The sequence below is a fragment of the Balaenoptera musculus genome, chromosome 1, assembly GCF_009873245.2.
Source record: "Balaenoptera musculus isolate JJ_BM4_2016_0621 chromosome 1, mBalMus1.pri.v3, whole genome shotgun sequence".
Taxonomy (NCBI): Eukaryota; Metazoa; Chordata; class Mammalia; order Artiodactyla; family Balaenopteridae; genus Balaenoptera; species Balaenoptera musculus.
This window is the reverse complement of record NC_045785.1, coordinates 148951989-148973627: the sequence shown is the minus strand read 5'-3', so window position 1 is coordinate 148973627 and position 21639 is coordinate 148951989. Positions and strand designations below refer to the sequence as shown.

General features: G+C 48.8%; 1 protein-coding gene across 4 annotated transcripts in view; it reads right to left on the bottom strand.

The window, feature by feature from the left end:
* The window catches only part of PLXNA2 (plexin A2), a 222099-nt gene that overhangs the window by 171754 nt on the left and 28706 nt on the right, over positions 1 to 21639 (bottom strand). For 3 of the 4 annotated variants that reach the window (XM_036859147.1, XM_036859155.1, XM_036859165.1), the window contains exon 3: positions 17704 to 17886. In XM_036859147.1, the coding sequence (XP_036715042.1) occupies positions 17704 to 17886 (183 nt within the window). Of the gene's footprint in view, positions 1 to 14673; positions 14737 to 17703; positions 17887 to 21639 lie in introns of those variants that run through there. The other variant, XM_036859173.1, reaches the window with a different exon arrangement.

Genomic DNA, 21639 nt, shown 5'->3' with positions numbered 1-21639 from the left:
CAGGATCATTCTTTCTTGTGGGGGCTGTTCTGTGCATTATAGGATGTTTATCAGCATCCCTGGCCTTTATCCACTAGATGCCAGTAGCACCTCCTGCCCCCAGACATAACAATCAAAAATGTCTCCAGATTTCACCAAATGTCCATAGAATCACCCCAGTTGAGAGACACTGGCTTAATGTAATTAATGATGATATTAGCAACAAGTAATATATTTGAAAGCACATAGTAGGCAGTGATAGTAATATTCATTTTTTTGAATGAGCAAATGTATGAATGAACACACTAAGTAATCATGGGTGTAGTTCTGCATCTTCAAACCCTTGGTGGCAGGAGGTGTACAGTCTACTAAGTTCTGGACTCCGAAAGGTTGATGGAATCACAGAGGGGGTTGGGCAGGGCACCACCCGGACCACCTTGGTGTCTCCGCTGCCAGCTCTCTTTTGGCATCGACCTGGTACCTACTGGGATTTGCAGATGGAGCACTGACAGGTGGGTGAGGCTGAGAGCTAAGTGAGGCTGAAGGAATTTTTCCCCTCTGGGAAAGGGAAGTCCCAAAGGGATCTGTCTGCAGCAACTGATGGCTTGAATTTCTGTGTATGAGATGTGATTGCTTGAATCATGTGCACTCCCCAAAGAATCTCATCCTCTGCCCATGGCCAGCCGTAGACATTGCTAGGAACTTCTGAAGTCCTACCTTACCTGGAGGACACAGCTGCAAGCCCCTTTTTGACTCCCATCAAGAAGATGTCTTACTACTGGGGCAGAAAGATGACTCCTGTCCTAGGAGTTATTCCCTCCTCCCCCCTCCCCACTTTCCCCCTCTCCTTTCTTTCTTTTTAAACATGTATTGAATCTCTGCTACATTAGTTGGTCCTACAGACACAGAGATGATAAGCGCAGCCCCTAACCCAAAACTGCTGAGTGTACTGAGGGCAGAGAAAAGAAAAAGGGAGATGACAATACCTACAATGATAATAGGTAACATTTACTGAGCCCTTATCCTATTTTGGACACTTATCCTATTTTGGACACTGCTCTCTGTGCTTTACCTGTATTGGCTCCTTTACATGTAGCTCCACAACAAGCCTGTGAGGCAGAAACTATTATTATTTCTAGTTTGCAGATGAGGAAACAGGCACAGAGAGACGAGGTGATTCTTACTATGCCACCCAGGTACTAAGGGGCAGAGTCAGGAGTGGAATCCAGGACACCTTGGGCCTGGACTCTTCTTAACCGCTATGCTCCCTGCTCTGATAGCCATGTGATGGGGTGCTATGAAGTACACAAAGGGGGGCCTTCCTGGAGGAGGTGATGCCATAGTACCTTGAAGATGAGAAGGTGTTAGGTGGGTAGGACAACACGCGCAAAGTCCCGAGGTGAGAAGGCCATGGAGATGCATCAACGTTCTAAAAGCAAGTCTTAGCCTCCCTGTGAGCACCGCCGCCCCTGACCTCATGGCTGGGTTAGAGCCGTGAACTCAGCTATCAGGACTCCTGCCTCTGGCCTGGGCTGGTTCTCTGGACACTCACTCGGAGCCACCCATTTGGCCTCCTGCCCTAGACTGTGCTGTCTGATTTGGCTTTACAACCAAGACCGGGGTTGATACTCTGTCTCCTGCCTGTGAGGTCTTCAACGATCCACTCCTCCCTTAGGCCTGATCTAGTCTCCATGCTTCAGCCCTCACTCACCTCTTGGTCTTGATCTGGGTCCTTTCTGTCTCACCTTGTTCTGCTGCCACTTACACCAGGTTTGGGAGTGGGAGTTTGTGTGTGTGTGTGTGTATGTGTACATGTGAATGTGTACTTGTATTTGTGTATGTGCGTGCATATGTGTACCCGTGCGTGTGTCTAATACGTGCATGTGTACGTACGTGTGTGTGCACAGTAGGTGGTGAGTATGGTGTATGCATGCCTGTTACAAGGGGTACACACCACTCGATGGTCAGGTAGGCCCAACATTTCATCTTCTGTTATTTAAATCTGATACATATAAAATAGATGAGAGCAAGATGCTTTGATTGAAGGAGGATGAAACTGGGGGATTGGAGTGGTCACCTTAGAGCTCAAAGGCACACTGTCTAAAAACCATTAGACAGACTCAACATTTTATGGTCATAGACTGCTTTGAGAATCTGATGAAAGCAATGGGCCCTCTACACAAAAATTATAGACATACAAATGTTTGCATAACATTTTTGGGGGTAGATAATGAGCCCCCCTGAATCCAGGAACACTGGTTAAAAGTCCTGTGCATTCAACTTCTGCCACATCCTCCAATGGGTCTCCCTGCCCCTCTGACTTTGCGGGGGAGAATTATAAGAGGTTGGCAGCTGCAGCACAGGGAATGATGAAACCCAGACAAGTCCTGCCATTGCTTCATTTTGCTTAAGGAGGGGAGAGGCCCAGGATTTGGAAAGCACAGCCTTCTCGTACTCAAATTCCTATGACAAAGGCATGGCTGTTGACATTGCTCCTACATGGCCAGCCCTAGGTGGCTTGGGTGTCAGAGATGATTGTTGCCTCAGTTTCCACACTAGCTTAAAGCCCGTGAGCTCCTCTATCTAGAATGGACAAAGGATGGGCATCCAGGGTCCGACCATAGTGTCACTGCTGGGTGATGCTGGGCAAATCTCTTGACTCCCCTTGGCCAGTTTCCTCATCCATAAGATCACAGCCCATGGGGTTGTTAGGATAACTAGATGAGCTCAAAATGGGCGCTATCTACATGAAAGCTCTTTACATACCTCAAACCATTAAGTAAGTTTAAGGAGGTTCTTAGTATCTTGGCATTCAGAGAATGACTGGGAGATTTATACCAAGAGAGTTGTCTTCTTCCGGACTGGGAACCAGGGAGGAGAATGGAGATCATTTTTACTTAAAAGGAGCAAACTGAGGCCCAAGATACAAAATGATTTGTCCAGGGTCATCTCTCGATAAGTCCTGGGGTAGTGGGGGGAGCTCACAGCTTAGGGCACTTAGCTCCGGACAATCCCAGCAACATCCAGGGGTCCTGGAGTCATCTGCTCCCTCTTTCAAGGCTCCCATCCCTCAGCCCAGGAAAGAGACTCTAGAACAGCCTCTTGCTACAGCTCCCCTGGTCCTTTGTGCTCAGGTTGGGGCTCTAGTCTATTACGAGATGCAAATCCACTTCCAAGTTCACCGTGAGGGAAAAATGAGAAGGTTCTTCATTGAGTCTGCCTGCTGTTAATGAGCTGATCTGGGGGAAAAGACTGAGTGAAAATGAACAGTCGCTACCCAGAGTCACTGGAGTGCTCCTTGCAGCCGGCCCCGATGTATGTGTTTTATGTGGCGCTCAGGCTGCCGGTGCCTGGGGCCCAAAGGCAGGTTTATGAGATTAAAGCCCAGTGCCCAATAAATAATTTAGCAGCTTACTGCAAAAATACAGACACGTAGTATAATAGCTACTATCTCCAGCAGCCTGATGTGTACGGACATTTTAAATGCACGTCACTTTCATCTACTTGTTTCCATTTGGTGCGGGGTCCAAAACCAAAGAAGGAAGAGAAGAAGAACATCACCTCCACCCTCTGTCCGTGTTCTGCCACTAAGATGGGGTTGATGAGAAAGAAAACTCTTCAACACACTAATTATTCAGGGATTTGCTGGCTGTCCTTCCCCACCACCCACCTCCTTCCATCTCTGCTCGATTCTTTGCTTGCGGTTCCTGTTTGGGTGTGCAGAAAGAATCTGAAATCTCCACTAGACTAATTATTCATTCAGAATTTGGTTTTCTTCTCCCAGGGGTGCCTTTTATGGAGCAAAGCTGGCTCCAGGTGCTGGCTCCTGCAGAGTCACAAGTGACTTGCTTGTGGATGCAGCTCAAAAGCTGAAAGAAATAAATATCACCGCCATGACCACGAGAATCCTGGCTGAAGTTCTAATGAGGCAGAAGTTAGTGGTGATTGATTGGTAAGACTTGGTCTTGGGCATGAGGGAGGGGAAGAGGGTTGGAGAGGGAAGAAGGAAGAGGTTGTGGGGGGGGGCGTCACAGGGAAAGAGGGTGGGAGAAGGCAGAGACACTTGCAGGCAGTGGCTCCAAGATCTAGAAGCATCAACGGGACATGAGTGGCACAGAGTAATCTATGTAGCCGCGTGAGCTAGCAGCAGAAAACGATGCCAAAGGGAACCATCCTCTTCTTACTGGAAAGTTTACTGGCTCTGGTCACAGTTCAGGGACAAGGGGCTTCAGTGGGAATGAGGGACAGTGGCAGGATTCCCCTCTAGCTCTTGCAGAAATCTGGGAGGGTGGCATCCACTTCTGTACCAACCCCTTGATTCTCCTTCTGTGGGTAGCACCTACTCCAGACCCACTGGCCACTGGGCTTCTACAGACACCACCAAGCTTACCCAAGCCCCCCTACTTTTTGTGCCTCTTTGGCCTTGGATGCATTTACTGCCAGTGGCTGTGGTTTATCTCCCGTTGTTTATGGCCTGGGACAGGCTGCCTACAAATAGGTCCCCAAAGAGTGGGAAAATGCAGGCACCTGCCATTCTGTGAAGCTCTTTCCAGAAATGAAAAGGACAGTCATAAAATGTGGCATGCGGGGGAGGAGGTGGGGTGGGGGTGACATGCATCATAAAAAGCGTAATGGACTAATGCTAATACACAGACTGGCTGCAGCCCAGGGTTGTCTGCTGGGTTCAGACATAAATATTGGGGAGGCACCAAGGAGACAGATTTTTTATTTCTTTGATTTGATGGGGAGAGGTTGGGCATAATTTTTCCTCTATTTCTCTGACTGTGGCCATTCCTCTGGCGAGACCACCAATCCGTTTGAGACTGAAGCTACTCAGTGTTTTATGGCTTCCAGAGCAGTTAGACTCTTGGAAAGACTGGAGGTGCAGAAGCATTTGTGGGTGCATCACATTGCCTCACAGGGTCAGTCCACTTGGGGGTTTTGTTGGCATCATCCAAGATCTTGCAAGTGACAAGAGATCAGAATGGGGTGAGTGTAACCGTGCTGGATGTAGGCTTGAATGCATGTATGAGTAACTAGGTACCTGCCCAACATCAGGCAAATTTTGAACGTTAAAGGGACTGATTTATGTCCTCTGCTTGGTGGGAACCAAAAGAACAGCAACCCCAGAAATAACCCAACACGAATCTCCATCCCCTCTTAACTTCAGGCATAAAGAATAAATAGCTGTTTGTTAACTAGTGGCAAATTCAGGTACTTCAGGACTGAACCAAGCACACTGTTTTCGAGGGCTTTCTACTTTCTCTGGCTAATGTTGGCCATTGGCCCACTGCTATCTATCCACACATTTGCCTTGAAGTATGCCCATACACAGAAAGGGTAAATGTACAGTGGAGGTATGGGCAGAAGGTAGAAGCGAGTAGGAATCCTGTATGAAAAGGGCCTCTATTCCAGGTGAGGCTACGGTGCCCTTGCCCTTTTCTTCGTACCTTGAAGCCCTCAGCGCCTAGGAGTGGTGCTCGAGCTCTGGGCCCTGAACTCAAGGATGGATTCAGTCCACCTAGAACCCTGGGCTACTTGAGAATAAAGACAAACAGCAGAAATTGTGGTGCCTACGGTGGGGTGAGGAGCCCCGGCTCAGCCTTTTAGTGTATGTGAGAAAAAGACCGAAGGTGTTTGGAATTCATGTTGCAGTTCACCATTTGTTTGGAAGAGCTAATTTTCCATGTGCTGTCCCTGAGAAGAGGTGGGAAATAAAGCGGCAGTCTTCCGAACGCCGTGGGTACCGAGAGCTAGAGCCTTTCGTCCTCTGCATCTGGGTATATGTGAGAGGAGAAAGAGGAAGGGGAGTGAGGAATCTCATTAGGTGTGGAAGGCCCATGATAAGCAATTGAGATACTTCTTTAACCTCATTATAATCCTTATGAAGTAGATATTATTATTCCTGTTTTAAAGATGAGAACCCTCAAATCTGAGTTTCCAAGAGGTTACATAACTTAGCTAAGATCACAAACTTAATACATAGTAGGGTTAGGACTTGAACTCAAACCACTGTCTTCTCACAATGACTTAAAAATACAAAAGGGAAAAAAAAATCAATAAATGATGATTAGGAGGAAAAATTATTTTCAGTCTGACAGTCAAAAGAGCAGGGACAAGTGCATCTCTTATGCCAAGTGGTGCATATTATTCCCAGTGATAAGGGGGGGGGTGTCACCACGTGTGCTATTGTTAGAAAAGGACTAGAGGACCCTTGTGTGCACGATGACGTGTGATTACTCAGAGGGTGAGTGGGGCATTGAGTCTCCAGCGCTGACTGACCTGGGTGCCTGATGATAATAAATGCCTGGGCTCCCCAGTAAATAAATACGCTGCAGATTTGCCTGGGAAAGCACCTCCTCATGAGAGAGAGCTCATCTTCTCCCACCAGGTGTAGCAGTGGGCTCTTTTATGTGTGAGGTTAACCGGCGCTCTCTGGATGGGAACCCTTGGAATCAGTTGTGAGTGGGGGTCTTGCCCAATCATCTACCTAAAAATGAGGCCAATTGGGCCTATCAGTAGGGGTTTGGCTCAGCCCCTTCCAACCAAGCTTGGGGCATACCAAGACGTTCCTCTTCCCTCAGTTAGCTCATAGCCACCTGAAAGTCTGAGAAAGAAATCACCAGAGTACCTAGTCTTTTAGCCTAAGGTTAAGGTTAGACTTAAAGAAGACCTTCCTGACTCTGAGCTGTCTGACCCTGGACCATAAGCAACCAAATTGGCTCTGGAATATCCTTTCCTAAAGATTTCAAAGAGAGGGAGAGATACCTAATTGCTGCCCACAGCTCTGGGCAAGGGGCAACCTTCCCTCCAGCCTCACCTTTGCTTGCTGATATTTTAGTAAAGGCCCAATACAAATATAGAATGTATAATTTTCACATCATTCTTGGCAAATCCCAGGTGCGCCCCATTAGCAGAGTTCCAAGGATGCCATTTTCTATCAAGAAAAAGATATGCCGCATCGTAGGGCCCTTAGCTAAGGGCCCTATTAATAGCGATCCTAATTATATGGCTGCAAATTTAATTCATAGCAATGATTAGTGTCAGAATCAAAGGCATCAGCATCAATATTGATGGAATTGCATAAGCTCCATAAACAGAGAACAAGCATTCAGGCCCATCCCCCCAGCAGTGGTTTGCTGTTAACTATTACATTAAATGTCTCTTCCAATTTTGCCAGATCAGAATGAGTCCATTTCTCAGTGTCCTCCTCCCCCACCCGAAACCTTTGCCCGGCCAGCTCTGAATGGGTATGACTGGCACACAAAAGATCCCAGACAGTGTCTTTGAAGGAAAGCCCGGGGCCTCCAAGGGATGCACGGGTGATGGGCCCAGGCCCCACGCTTTACACGGCAGCTCTTGGCCTTGTCAGTAACACTCCTTTGTCTCCCCTTCAGAAAGCTCACAGCAAACAATGATGCCTGGAGAAAGGGGAGTCAGCTGGGGACTGTGTGTGGCACAAAGGCTGCCACCCCATCCATTGTGGCCTGGGCTGAGATGGGTGGGAAGGGGAGGAGGAGGCCTGAGGGGAGTGACACAAGGCAGCGTGTGCCGAGGTGACAGCTGCCACGTCCCGGTTTTCCAGGGGATTTTGGCTGGAAAGAGTGCAAAGTTAGGCCTACCACTCTTCTCTCCTGCATCTTTTTGCAGCTCTCTGTAGGGCAGGTGGTGGGTTACAGAGGGACCAACAGAATCTTAGAGAAGGAAGATAGAGTGCTCAAAGTTAGTGGTTCACAAAGCCCAGTTCTGGAGTCAAAGAGATCTAGATTTCAATCCCAGCTGTCCAATTAGTAGCAATGTGACTCGGCAAGTTACCTAACTTTGTTGAGCCTCAGTTTGCTCATATGGAAAATGGACGTAATATTAATCCTTACCTTACAAGGGTATTGTGAGGCTTAACTAAAAAAATACGTAGCTCAGGGCTTAGCACATAGTGAGTGTCTAAGTTATAATAGGCCCACTCCCTGCAAAATAAATAAATAAATAAATAAAGCAGCATGCCTAGAAAAAGGACTCATATGTAAAACTTGAGGTTCCCAATTCAGTGTTCTTCTGACTTGTCAGAACTTCTTAGCCCCAAGGCAAGCATTTTGTGGGTAAGCAGGCCTCCTTGCTGGCCAGGCTCTAGAAAGATCCTCAAGTCACATACGGTGAGGGCTCAGGGATGCTGGGCACCCCAGACCAAGGGTGCATGGCCAGGCCTGGGATAGGAAGCTCAGCTAGACTTTTGCCCTGGAGAGAACGATCCCCAGACCAATTTTAGGTTCTGCTTAGGGAATGCTTGCATGCTAGGGAAAGGCAGAGGTCAGCCTGAGGTTTTGTGCAGAGCGAACGTTCTTCCATATGACACAGAGAGAAGGGCCCCAAAAGTAAAGTCTAAAAACCTGGATTTTATCTTGCTTCTGTTGCTAAGGACCTGGGTGATTTTGTGCAGATCACTTAACCTTTCTAGGCCTCAGCTGTCTTATCCACAAAATAGAACAATAAACATCTCACCTGCTCAAAGTCTGTTGGCTGGACTAGTTTTCTGAGGGCCTTTCCAGTTATTAAAATCAGGGGAACATTCCTGATCTTGTGTGATGGAGTCTATCTTCCCCCTGGGGGGTGGGGCTGACCCCTTTGTAGGGTCCAGACTCCATGGCCTCTCCTCCTTCCTTGGCTGCACTCTCATCCACCCCTGAACACAGAAGTGTGAGAATTCCTGATTTGCTACTAAAGGCTGTTGATACTATTGCCCCTTCCAGGTTAGGTGAGGACGCCCAGCTGGTGTCAGTAGCCTTTGAAATCCAGTGAGGTTTTGGAGAGTGATGGCTGATTGGGACAATCCCAGAGGCACCAGCTCCTAAACTTGTGCCCTATCTTGAAGCCTAGAAACCTTTCTGGAGGCTGAGGCCAGGAGAGGGACAGAATCCCAGGAAGCAACTTAAAGGACAGAACCTCAGGGTGACCTTCAGCACCTTGCATCTCCATGTATCTCCTGCTTCTCTGGACAGAAGGACACATGATAACAGGAATGAAAGAGAAGTTCAAGTAGCTGCAAGCTTTTAGCTTCATCATTGTTGGACTATACAGGTGACTGAGGTGTGTGCTGCACCATCTCCACCTGAAATATTTGTAGCTCTGATTCCAATCTTCCCTTGATTTACCCTGTGATCCTAAGCAATCCATAATAATCCATAATCTCTGTGAATTTCAGTATCACCATCTGCCACGGAGCAGAGAAATATCTCAATCCTTCCTGTTTATCCTAAAATGCTATGGGATTAGTGAGCTAATGGAAACCAAGGGAATCTGGGTCCTTAGAAAAGGATGGTAATGGTATAGGAGTGGTAGCAATAACACTAGTAGAGTCACACTTACAGTAATAATGGTAATAGCAGCAGTGGCTGCCATTTATTAAGCATCTGCTACACACTGGGCTCTATATTAGGTACTTCATATCCCCCAAGTCTGACATGCATAGCAATCTTGCAAGGTAGCGTCAGTGGACCAGTTGATGACACTAAGGTCTGCCCAAGATCACACAGTTCACTGAAGGTGGAGTTGTGTAGCCCTAGGATATCATGGTTGGCTTGGGAACATGCAAAGGGCAGAGAATGGCCCCATTTTAGTTAATTCTGCAAAGCCGTAAGAGCCAAACCACCACTTCCCCCAGCCCGGCCCTGAGGAGGGGTCAGTACCTATTGTTTGGTGATATGGGACTCGGAAAGCTCTCACTGGTGACTAATGCAGCTGGATGCCGGTGTCCAGCAGGATTAGATTAGTTCGGCGCAGCTGGTCTAGTCTTCTAAGTATTTTTTTTCCCATGACACAGGGCTGGGGGCAAGGGTCAGGATTCTCTTCCTCCATCTGACCTTGCAAACATGTCACTAAAAAAGAGGCTGATCTGACAGCTCCACTCCCCCAGGGAGCCAGAGAAGAAGTGGGCTTCGGGGGAAGCCTCAAAGATGCTGGTAATAATAATGGAAAGCACTTTTGTTGCCAAGCACCATAGTAAGAACTTTTCATACATGATTTCACTTAGTCCTTCCAACAACTATGCAAAGTGTTTATTACTACCCACTCCACAGAAGAAAAAAATTGAGGCTCACAAGTTAAGTAACAATAATAGTGATATTTAAATGCATATAAGCTCAGCACTCCACTTTACGTAAATTATTTCATTATGCTCTATTTTTTTCATTAGCACTTATTATCTTCTAAATATACTGTATGTTGTGCGTTCTCATTATTTTCTCCCCACATTAAGGTATAATCTTCACTAGGGCAGGCGATGTTGACAGTTTTGTTTACTACTGCATACCGAGCAAATGGCGCATAGTAGGTATTCAATACATTTTCGTTCAAGAATGAATGATTTCATTTAATCCTCATTACAATCTCATGCGGCAGGTATTATAACTGTCTTCATTTTACACATGAGGAAACTGAAGCTCAGAGGTCACACAGCGAATAGACTGGTATCAGGACTGCATCCTGTAAGCTCATATGCTCTTTGTTATGCAAATAGGTTCCCACCTGAAGACAAGAGGACAGCACCAGCTGGTCTTTGGAGGTCCTGTCCAACCTCGAGATATATGTCCATGCTCTGTATCCACAAGCAGGCAAGACTCAATGACCTAAAAGGATGTGCATCTATGTGGTCTGTATTTTCCTAAAGATGACCGCTCTGTAAACATTAGCACCTTGGCCTCTTAAACGTTCTACAGAGCCTATCTGGGTCACCTGGATTCTGTGAGCTTGAATCATTACGCTCGTGCTTCACCTGCCCTGAGACAAAGCCCTGAGCTCCAAAGGGCTCCCTCTTGGAGTGCAAAGCACCATGCTGAGCACACAGCCTGACTCCTCACACAGGGATTATCCAAGATTGAAGCACACAGGAGCCGCACAGAAGGTGCAAAACATAAATGCATCTTTAGTTTCTCCCTTTCAGGGGCTCTTCCCTGGGGTCAGCTGGGGCTCTGGATACAAACCCACACCCTCTCTCTCCACCTGTCATGGTCAAGCAGGGGGATGTGGTGGTCAGGGGAGGGGGTTTGGAAGGATTCTGTAAATATGCCCCCTTCCCTGTGCCAACCAAATGCTGCCTTTCCCAGCTTCCAGAAGACCAGTTCTTGGGACCCAAGAGGCCTATAAAACAACAAAACAAACAGCGAGTTTGGCAGCAGGAGCCTGGGCAGGGAGCCAAAGTCATTACTAGGGATGTGGTGGTGAGTTCTGAGCCACCAGCCCACCTCCTCTGCACAGGCCCTGGGGCAGGGGGAGAGGGCATCTGCGGCCCACTACCCCAGCCCCCGGAGCTGCTGAGATGCGTCAGGGACTCAGAGCATTAGCTCAGCGGCCACAGGTCCCAAGAAAGCCGCTAGGTCTCCTAGAATGAGACCCGCAGCCCTGGCTGTTTACTCAATCCAGGGTTCACAATGAGAGACGAGTGAATCATTTCCACTCCGAGGAATGAGTGGCTATTGTTCGGTGGTGTTGGCACGGCGAGAAAGGTATGTTTCTCAGCTTTGCATCCAACTTGGCTTTCCGTCCGCCAAGACAACTCCACCCCACAAGGGAGCCAAGTAGCAGGTTAGGAACTTCCGTGCATGTTTTGGGAGGAAGTATAAATGCCAATGTCAATTTTGCCAATGGATTGGCCATGTAACCTTGGGCAAGATATTTAATTTAACATCCCGGTGGCTCAGTTTTCCACATCTGTAAAATGGAGTGGAGATGCAGGGAACCATCGCCATACTTAGCTGAAGTATTTGTGGAGGATGGAAAGGACCGTGGAAAGATATCTCATAACTAATCAGTGTTATCAAGTAACTGAGCAATAACCCCAGGGCCTGGGAGAGTTAATCCTTTGGTGCTCCCAATGGATTCTTTCCAGTGCCTAAGCTGCTACTGCAAGAAGCTCACAGTTTCCCTGGCCTGGCTCAGTAAATCGTTTGTGAGCTTACAAAGAGAAGAATAAGAATGGGAAGGGATATCGGGCAGCATTTCCTGTGAGCTGCGAACTGGAGACCTTGGGTTGGTATGTCCCATAGGGAAAGGCAGAAAGGATTTTCCTCAAGAATTTCACAGGCATTTTGGTGGCTGCCTTAGCTAATGGGAAAGAAGGTGTTGGCAAAAGAGGCCCCGGTGCTCCCCAGACCTTGAAAAGGCTAAGTCTCTGTGGATTTGCAAAAATGTCCAGGAGTCCGATAAACAGAGGGCTGGTGGGGGTGGCAGGGGAGGGGTGGCCTGGGCCTCTGTACCTGCCTCTCTGCTGAAGGCAAAACTGCCTCTGATGCAGGTGAGGCAGATAGCTGGCCACGCTCTCCTGGGATCTGCGGGCAACAGTGTAAACGCGGCTCCCTTCTCCCAGCTTGGTCGGCATTGGTGAGAGCAGCACCCCACCCTCTTCCAAACACTGTTAACCAGAAAACAGGCTCTTTTCCTGTCACAGCAGTTCTCTTGTTTCCTAGACTCCTCATCCCACGGCCACCCTCCAACCCTCCCCCTCCCCCGCAGACCTATCCACCACATCCTAACTTCCTTCCTTTGCAAACCAGCCACGTCAACAGGAGTCACTCTTGGTGTCTGGTTCTCTTCCAATGCGTGCACGTAGGTCTCTGGCCTGGAGGAGGTACACTTGAGATAAATTTCATGAGCAACTGATGTGTGAGAGACACTGAATCTGGCTGTGGGCATGGGTGACATATATGGAAAAGAGGGCCCCTGTCCTCCAGGACCTGTGGATCTCAAGAGAAGTGGACACGTTATTCAGCAGCTGCTCCCGCACCAGATGCTACTGGAGCAAAGCGGCAGGGGGTCTGAGGAGGGCGCTACTCACAGTGCTGGAAGGGGCAAGGTGAGGGACATGTCACCAGGCCCTGAGCAGCGGGAGAGGTTTCCGGTGGCAGGGCTGCGGGAGAGAACAGAGAGCCAGCACCTCCTGCTGCTGTGAGGCCCTGGGGTCGAGGGGCCAGAGGAGGCCTGAAGAAATGGGAAGCCAGGGCTGAGGCACTGCAGATGGAGGGGAGGAGCCAATGCGACTTTGTCCCAAACCCTACAGAGTCCTGCTTCCTGGCCCCAGGGTCTTCTGCCCTCTCAGCTCGGCCCCTTCCCATGCCCCACGACCTGCCTCCTGGACCTCTCCCTTCAACCTGGGAAGTCGTGTTAAATGAGTCTGTAGTCCCTGTCGCCACTACTCTTCCTTGTGTGCTTTGGTATTAGCTCCGGGCATCTCCTACGTGGACTCCCGCCGCCTGCCCTTGGCCAGGAGGGATGTCGGCACAGTCATCCGTGCCCAGCCCCAGAAGGCCCTGCTTTCCCTCCCCTGCCTCTTGCCCCAGGCCTGCCTGCCCTCATCCTCTGGGTCCTGCCTTGCCCCGTCTGGGCCAAGCACCTCCCCGCTGACCCTCAGGGGCTTTCTGCTACACACCCAGGGCCAGCGTGAACCCAGCCGTGACTTCAAAGCCCACCCCAGGGTGCCTTGGCCTCCCCCGCTCTGCTCCCCTTCTCTGCCCTCCCTTATCTCCCACCCCTACTGAGGGAGTCAGAGAAATAGGGGCGGCATAAGTGGGAAGGTCATGTGCTTGGTGCAGGTGCCTCTCCACAGCTTCCCTGATCGGTGACCACCCAGTCTCTGCTTCAGTATTTCCACTGACTGGGAGCTCATTCCCTCTTGAGTCAACTCTTTCCATTATGGGACAGTTTGGCTGCAAGAAGCTTCTTCCTCCTATTAAGCGGAAAACTATTTTACAGGAACTCCTACCTGTTGGCCTTCTTCTGCCCTCTGGGGCCACACTGAATAAGTTTAATTCATCTTGCACAGCTTAGTGGAGAAGCATGATTGTGAAACCAGACGATCAAGGTTCAGACCCTGGCTCTGCCATTTACTTGCCATGTGGCTCTTGGACGCATTTCTTTACCTTTTCTGGCCCCTATTTCCTCATCAGTAAAATGGAGGTGATAATAGCACCTACCCCATCGAGTTGTATAAAGATTAGTTAGTAGATATAAAGTTCTTAGAATATCACCTGACACATAATAAGTGCTCAGTAAATCACAGGCTGTGAAGATTCATCTCCTCCTTTCCTCTTCTTCCCTTGGGTTAACATCCTTTTAAAAGTATTCTCCATACAGCATGGCTCCCGCATCCTTGCAGCCCTTGTTGACCTGGCTCTTTGGTTGGCTTAAGCCCTCTTACAATGTTATCTCCCGTGGGAAGTGGAGCCTCCACTTCTCATGAGCTTCTGTTAGTGTGGTGAAGACTAATTAACTTTGCTATCAGTGGATCACACAGTTGGCTCACAAGGTCAGCGAAAATCCCAAGATCCTTTTCACTTGATCCTCTAGGGCTTGAGCCTAACAGTACTCTACGCCTTGGCTTCCACTTCGCCAAGTCCTCCAAGCCCCTCCGCGCCCTCTAGACCTTCCTGGCACGTGCTTTGCATCTTCTCAATGTGGCACCCAAGGTCTAGAGGGCCCTTCTCTCCCATCCCCAACTCATCACTTTGTCTCATTCAGTCTCAGAGCAAATCCTAGTAAGCTTCCTCCTCCATGAAGCCCTCCAGGTTAATCACACTGTGGCAGCTGATTTCTCTGGAATTGTTCCATCCCTGTGGTGAATCCTGGCCTGTCTTCTTATCACCTCTGATGCACTGGTCCTTAGTCTAGGCAAGTGTTACACCTCCTGGTTCTAAGGTCTCGTCCTTATTCTGCCTGTTCCCTCTGCATGTTTGTGGCTCAGAAGGCAGTGGCCTCGTCTGCACTGTTCTCTGCCTGGCGAGCAGAGGGCAGGTATGAGCAAGTATGTGACACAGCACAGAACAACACCTCGTGGTCCTGCCACTTCTAGGGAGTCTCTGCTTCCTCTAATCGTCCCCACTCGGGGACATCCTGTCCTATGGGCTGCCATGGATGGAGGCTGCACAGTCTGACAGACGCCTGGTTAGGCAGGGAAGAAGTGAGTGGTCCTGACGCACCCTGCTTCCCTCCCCTCTCCAAACTCTTGGCTAGTTGTTTTTTTGTTTTTTTTTTCCCTTCCTGTGTTGAAAGAGCTATGCGGCCTGGACCATGGCAGGGTTTCCTGGGGACATTCCATAAATTCCTCATGGGCCGTTTCTCTGGGTAAATGGGAGGCCAGTGGGAGCCCGGCTTTAGTATCAGGTGCCTCAAAGGCGTGTGGGTGGAAAGGAAGGGTGAGTCGTCCAGAGGAGAAGGAGGGGTATTATGAGCTCATAGAAACAACTAAAGAATATCGAAGTGAAGAGTGAGAAGGAGAAGACAGCTGCAGGTTGGAACCAGCTGTGGGCAGCCATGCCCCCAGCCTTGCCCTTGAACCCTCTGACTTGCCTCCCTAGCAACTTGTCTGCTGGGGTTCCAACAGGGCTAAGAGAACTTGGCTACCTTGAGTGTGTGGCTTGAAAAGATGCCCCAAGCAACCCACTGTGTTGTGTGCACAAGACGCAGAGAGACATGGGAAGGTCAGCCCAGGGCCCTTTGAGCCTGGCTGGGTGGTTCTTCCTTTATTCAGTCCTCGTCCATCCATTTGGCAAACATTAATTCCCTAACTCAGATCCAGGGCTGAAGAGAATGGAGGCCCTAGCCCCTGGCTGAACCCTGCAGCAAGCCTGAACCTGAAGACTCTTCTCAGCCTCCACCCCCGGGGTTCCGTGGCTGCTTCTTTAAGTAAAACAGGTGTCAACTTGGATGTCAGGACAAGAGGCAACTTGTCCTCATCTCTAAGCTTGGACGAGTCACTTTCTTCTCTGGGCCTCAATTTTCCTGCCAAATAACACTAGTATTGGGCTAGATGGTCTCTAAGGTTCCTTAGAGAATGGTTTTATTTTTCAAGACAGTTTTGAGGCCCATCCCAGGTGGGAACACTTGGTGAAAGGATGAGGCAGAAAGAAGGAAATAAATATGAACAAGGCATGACCCCTGCCTTTAACAGAACTTTCAAGAGAATAAAGGAGACAGAATCACAGGAATGATCCAGAACAGTGACTGAAGGTGCAGGAAGGACAGGAGAAAATGCTGAGCACCAGTTTAGTTGTGGCTCCTGCTGGCCCTACAGAACCTTTGTGCAATTGAGAAACAGGTGGTATTTATGGGCAGATGAGTCAGCTCGAGGAGCTCCTCTCGGGGTATGTTTATACCCTAGGGCATATGGCTTGACAAGGAGAGTTCAGGTTGGATTTCAACTCCCATAGGCCCCTTGGCCCAAAGTCCCTGGGCAAGTCACAATCTACCCAGCTGTATAGATAACCCTGCAGGAAAGAAGCCAGCCTCAGGGGTCCAAGTTGAACCCTGTCTTGATAGAATATACCCCTTTTTAAAAATTGAAGTAGAGTCGATTTACAATGTTGTATCAGTTTCAGGTGTACAGCAAAGTGATTCAGTTTTAAATATATATATCCTATTTCAGACTCTTTTCTAGAGTACACCACTTTTAAATCTTAGTGGAATCTCAGAAGGCCAACTCCTTCCCTCTCCACTTCTGGGAAAGCAAACGCCGGGACCACACTCATCCTCACTCTCCCGTACCTGAAACCAAGCCAGGGCCCACAGTCCCAGGCCAAGTGGAGGGCACAGGACAGGTACAGGTAGGCATCTCTCCACAGAGTGAGGAAAGGGTTAAAGGGCTTTGGTATTATGAGAAAGAAGGCATCTCCACATCAACCCAGACCAGTTTTTCTCACCTCCTTTGGCAGCAACTCAGAACAAGCAGAACACGGAAATTCTTCCTCAGGCTCCCTCCCTGCCACCCTCCTTCTACATTTCCAAACAACATCTCTCCTGAGGCTCTAACTGGATTAGGAGGAAAGAGCCACAGGGCTGATGTCAACATCAAAGGGTGAGATGCGGTGAGGTCTGGCCTGTGCATCGATCCACAGGTGCCAGGACTGGGGAAAGGTAGCAGGAGGGTGAGCTTGGGAAAAAGGGATTAGCAGGGACTGGAAAGAACGTGGCTGCTGTAATCCCACGTAATAAACCAGACTGTGCTCCGTCTCTACACCTTAAGTGCTAGACAAGCAGGTACAAGCTGCCGGCTTCAGCCCGCCGCGCAGGAGGCTTCCCGTGCTTCCAGCCCCAGACGGCCCGTGCCCTCCCATGGGCAGAGGTGCTCAGAGCAGGCACAGGATAAGATGCCTACTTCCTCCTGTCAGCTCAGGTCTTGGGGGTGAGGGAGGAGGGGCAGGGAAGAGACTGAGATTGCAGGAAGAGGAAAGACAGGAGAACGGCCCCTTATCCAGGCACCATATACCATCCCAGAGAGGCACCACCATCGGCTGAGAAGTGAGACCCATAATGTGCTTCAAGCAGCTGCTCTGGACTCAACAAAGACTTTTGATCAGTACAATCACCTCTATAGACTATGGGGAGGGATTTGTGATGTGGGTGATTCATAATATAGATAATCAAAAAATCAGTTCTACTTGATTTGGAGATAGTGTTTTGTTTTTTTTTTCTCCTTTAGACAGATGCACCTTCCTAATTCCTTGGAGTTTGGTCAATATTGAAATATGTTTACATTACCAAGACACTCACTGACCAATGGGTAGAGGAAGCAGCTAGAAGATAAGCCACAAATTAACCCCTACCAACTCTCCCCACTCTAACTGTTCCTGCCCCAAGAAAACTGAGTTGCCTCTAGTTAAATCTCCATCAACAGTAACCTTCCAGAAGAGGCTCTCAGCCGAGGAGCTGAACAGCATCGGGGCGTCCAGGTTCATGGACTCTTACCTTTTTCAGCTTGCCACTCTTTGTGCCCACAAACACCACGCTGTAGCCATTGTAAACGTAGGACGCCACCGAGGTCATGCGGTCCCGGCTGGTGGTGTACAGGGTCAGGCCCTCTACTGGAATTGAGCCTCCAAGCGGCTGGTTGATGTCCAGTCCACAGAAGTTGTCATCGATGGGCACCGGCTGGAGAGAAGGGGAGGGACCTGGGGTGAGTAGCAGCAGAGGCAGGGCCGAGTTGATCCACACCAGCCCACCCACCGTGGCCACCAGCCCCAGGACACCAGGCCTCAGAGAAGTTCAGGCATAGGAGTTCAGGGGCCTAACACATACTGCACACACAAATATCTCACGGCTGACCCATGAACCCCACACTGACTCCTGTGAAACCAGACAGAGGAACCAGCAGCTTTCTTCTCCCTTACCTGCTATCACCCACTCACTTTTCTGCCAAGACAACCAGCGACAGTTTGCAAAGCTGATTGCTCAAACTCATTTCCTGGTCATTTACATGTCCCTGTGGACCATGCCATTTGTGGCGGTCTTTCTATTTAGACAGTGGAGATTCAGTCTAGAGGCAACATCACAGGATTCCTACCAGCCTGGTGGCGTTCCTTATTTGTTTCCTGGACTGCAAAGGCCTGCCTTTGGGCATAAGGAATTTTCAGTCATTCCATTATTCACCACATCCCATACTGGGGATAGATTAAAAAGGGTTATCTTAATATTGAACAGTGCCTTATACTTTGGAAAAGTTACTTCATCTACATGAATCTCAGTTTCTTCAGGTGTCATACTACCTGCCCACCTTTGTGAGAGAATCACTGGGGAGAAAAGGAAATAACACATGCAAAGAGATCGTTAAGTTGCACAATTTTCATCATTGTCCGTTAGAGGTCTTCAATGACGTTCGGGTACATTCTGGGGGAGATGTCCTTCTTGTTAGCAGCCTTTTGCAGGGAGTGGGGGTATGCTTGTATAAAGAATATCTGTCATTGAATAAAAATTAAAAAAAAAAATTAAAGTCTCTTCTCTGTCAGAAGAGACTAGGGCACCTTGAAAGGACATCACCTTGAGCAAGTGGAAAAATAGCTGGACAGAAAGAATTCCAGTCTCTGCTCTTCTTCTATGTGGCTATGTGATCAGTAACAGCCTCTTTGGGGCTGTTAAATTGATGATTTCTAAGATCTCATTCAGTTAAAAAAAAAAAAGACTGCATGCTTCCTGAGGACAGGGGCTGCGAGGGGGCTGCATTCTCTGCACACTGTCTAGCCTGGGGCTGGGCTATGACGGATCCTCCGAAACATCCCAGCTGATTGCACAACAGGGAATCCTGTGGGCAAAGGTTGCAGACTCTGGGCCAGAAAGAGCCCTGAGCCCTGTGGCAGCTGTTCCTCCTGGGTCTGGAAAGGCATCCTCGAGGAGGAAGGAAGTGACGGTCGTGGGAAGCACAGAAAGCATCATGGAGAGACCTATTCCCATCACCCTTCTCCTCTCATCCACACCAGGAAAGAGCGGGCTGATGTGTCGTTCCCTGACAGCTTCATTTCCTTGGAAGAACTGATTTATAAGCTAAATGTGATTTCTTGGGTAAACCAGGGACTTTTCTTCCATTCCCTGTTCAAATCCAAAGAGAACAGAGGCTCATGTCTTGTGATTCCTTGGTGTTTTGTAGAGAGCTACTGCTCCTACAACTGAGTGGTGGTGCTACCCTTGTGTGTGTGTGTGTGTGTGTGTGTTTATTCTTTAGGAAAGAAAACTAACTTTTGGGTTAAGGATGACCTTGAACTCTGGATTATATGGCGCTCCACACGGCAGAAGGGATAAGCTTCCCAGGAAGGGAGTGAAGAAATGGCATACTAGAGCCAGCTTATGAGGAATGCCTGTACATCTATCTCTGCTTTCAGTGACATCACGCTGGTGCCTTGAAATTATCCATGGTGGGAGTATTTACACCACGGAAATTGGCAAATGTTTTTAATCAAGATCCTCCCATCCCAATCCCTTCCCTACTACTACCATTGCTTGCATATAGCCATCCATTTAAGATTCACCAGCACATCCCTGGAGCAAATGATGGAAATTTCAGGCTCCCTAGAAAGGTAGGTCAGAGGAATCAGCTACCACTTTCTACATTTTCTACTTCTCTTTCTCATCCCTATACCAGAGGCACAAGTGTCCTGAAAAGAATCAAGAAATCTAGATTGTAGTCCTGTCTCTACCACTAGCCAGCTATGTTATCTTGATATACCACATACCCTCTTTGAGTCTGAATGCTCTCATCTGTAAAGGGAAAGGATTAGACCAGGTAATCGTCAAGCTGCCTTTCAGCTCTGAAAGTTCTTCAGTTTCTTTCCCACTGTCTCCAGGGACCGGTAAGGTTGCAGAGCCTGGGCTCAGGCATAAACCAAGCCAGCTTCTGAGAAATGATGACAGAAGTCAAAAATTTGCCAGTGATTTTGAATTTCTCTACATCCCTCCTGACTCTAGAATCGCCAGACTGTGACGGAAACGGTTTGTTCTGAGCCTAAGCCCCTGGGATTGGCTGGCATTTCCTTCTCTCGTCTCTAAATCGTCAGCTATTCCCAAACACCTGCTGCCCCTTTACTCTTGCTCCGAAAGGGAGAGCCTGGTGTATGGCTTTCCTTAGAGGCAACACGGCTAAATGCAAAGAGTTTGGACTCAGAGGTCATATGGGCTAAACTGAATTCAAATCCCTGCTGTGTCATTTATGGTTGTATGGGTGTAACCAATTTACTTAGTTTTTGTGAGTCTTTGTTTTTCCATCTGTCAAATGGGGGATGATAATCCTTGCTTTATAGGGTCATATTGAGGATAACCCTTAAACTGAGATAGTGAGATAACCCTTAAACTGCCCAGCACAGCCTTTAGGACGTAGCTGTGATTCAATGAGTGATGGTCCCCTTCCTCATTTCTTTTCTTGTAACAGAGCTCAAATCCTTTATCTGAGAGTTCCATGTTAGCCCAGAGATCACGTTAAAATTAAGCTCCGGGACGTCAGCTACTCTCACTCCTCCTTAACCCCCTCTGAGGCCACCAAAACGTCTCTGGGTCCCCAGGTCTGGGACTCCTTAGATTATAAGGATTTTAAGGGGCCCCTCCTGTTGCAGCCCCACCTCCACCTCCACTCTCAAGGCCACAGCAGAAGAGTGATGATTGAGGGAGGGGTGGTGAGTGAGGGGCTGTTCCCCCTGGTGGGTTCTGATGGGGTCCTGATCCCACCCGCTGTCACCTCTCTCCCAGTGACTTTGCTGCTCTTTGGTTACTAGCCCGGGCTTGTCTCTCTGCAAGCCAATGGAGCCCCACAAGGGTGTCGGCTCTTCCTCTTCCCTCTGGCTCAGAAGCAGGCAGGAATCAGCAGTTTCCTTCTGACAAGGCCCCCTCTGGACAGTGGGAACCAGGCTGGACTCTGCAAGGAGTTAACCCTTGCATTTCCTCTCCACTTCTCTTGATTGGTTGGGGCCGTAGGTTATAGAATTTCAGGACTGTAAAGAACTTTGGAGAATATCTAGCTCAACCTCCTCATTTTATAAAGGTAAAATAACAGCAAATAACTGGTTCTTTAATAATTAATATTAATAATTATAGCTGTCATTTATTACATGCTTATTATGGGCCAGGTATTGTGCTCATACATACTTGTTCCATTTGATCCTCATAATAACCATAAAAAGAGACTACTGGGCTTCCCTGGTGGTGCAGTGGTTGAGAATCTGCCTGCCAATGCAGGGGACACGGGTTCGAGCCCTGGTCTGGGAAGATCCCACATGCCGCGGAGCAACTGGGCCCGTGAGCCACAATTACTGAACCTGCACGTCTGGAGCCTGTGCTCCGCAACAAGAGAGGCTGCGATAGTGAGGGGCCCGCGCACCGCGATGAAGAGTGGCCCCCGCTTGCCACAACTAGAGAAAGCCCTCA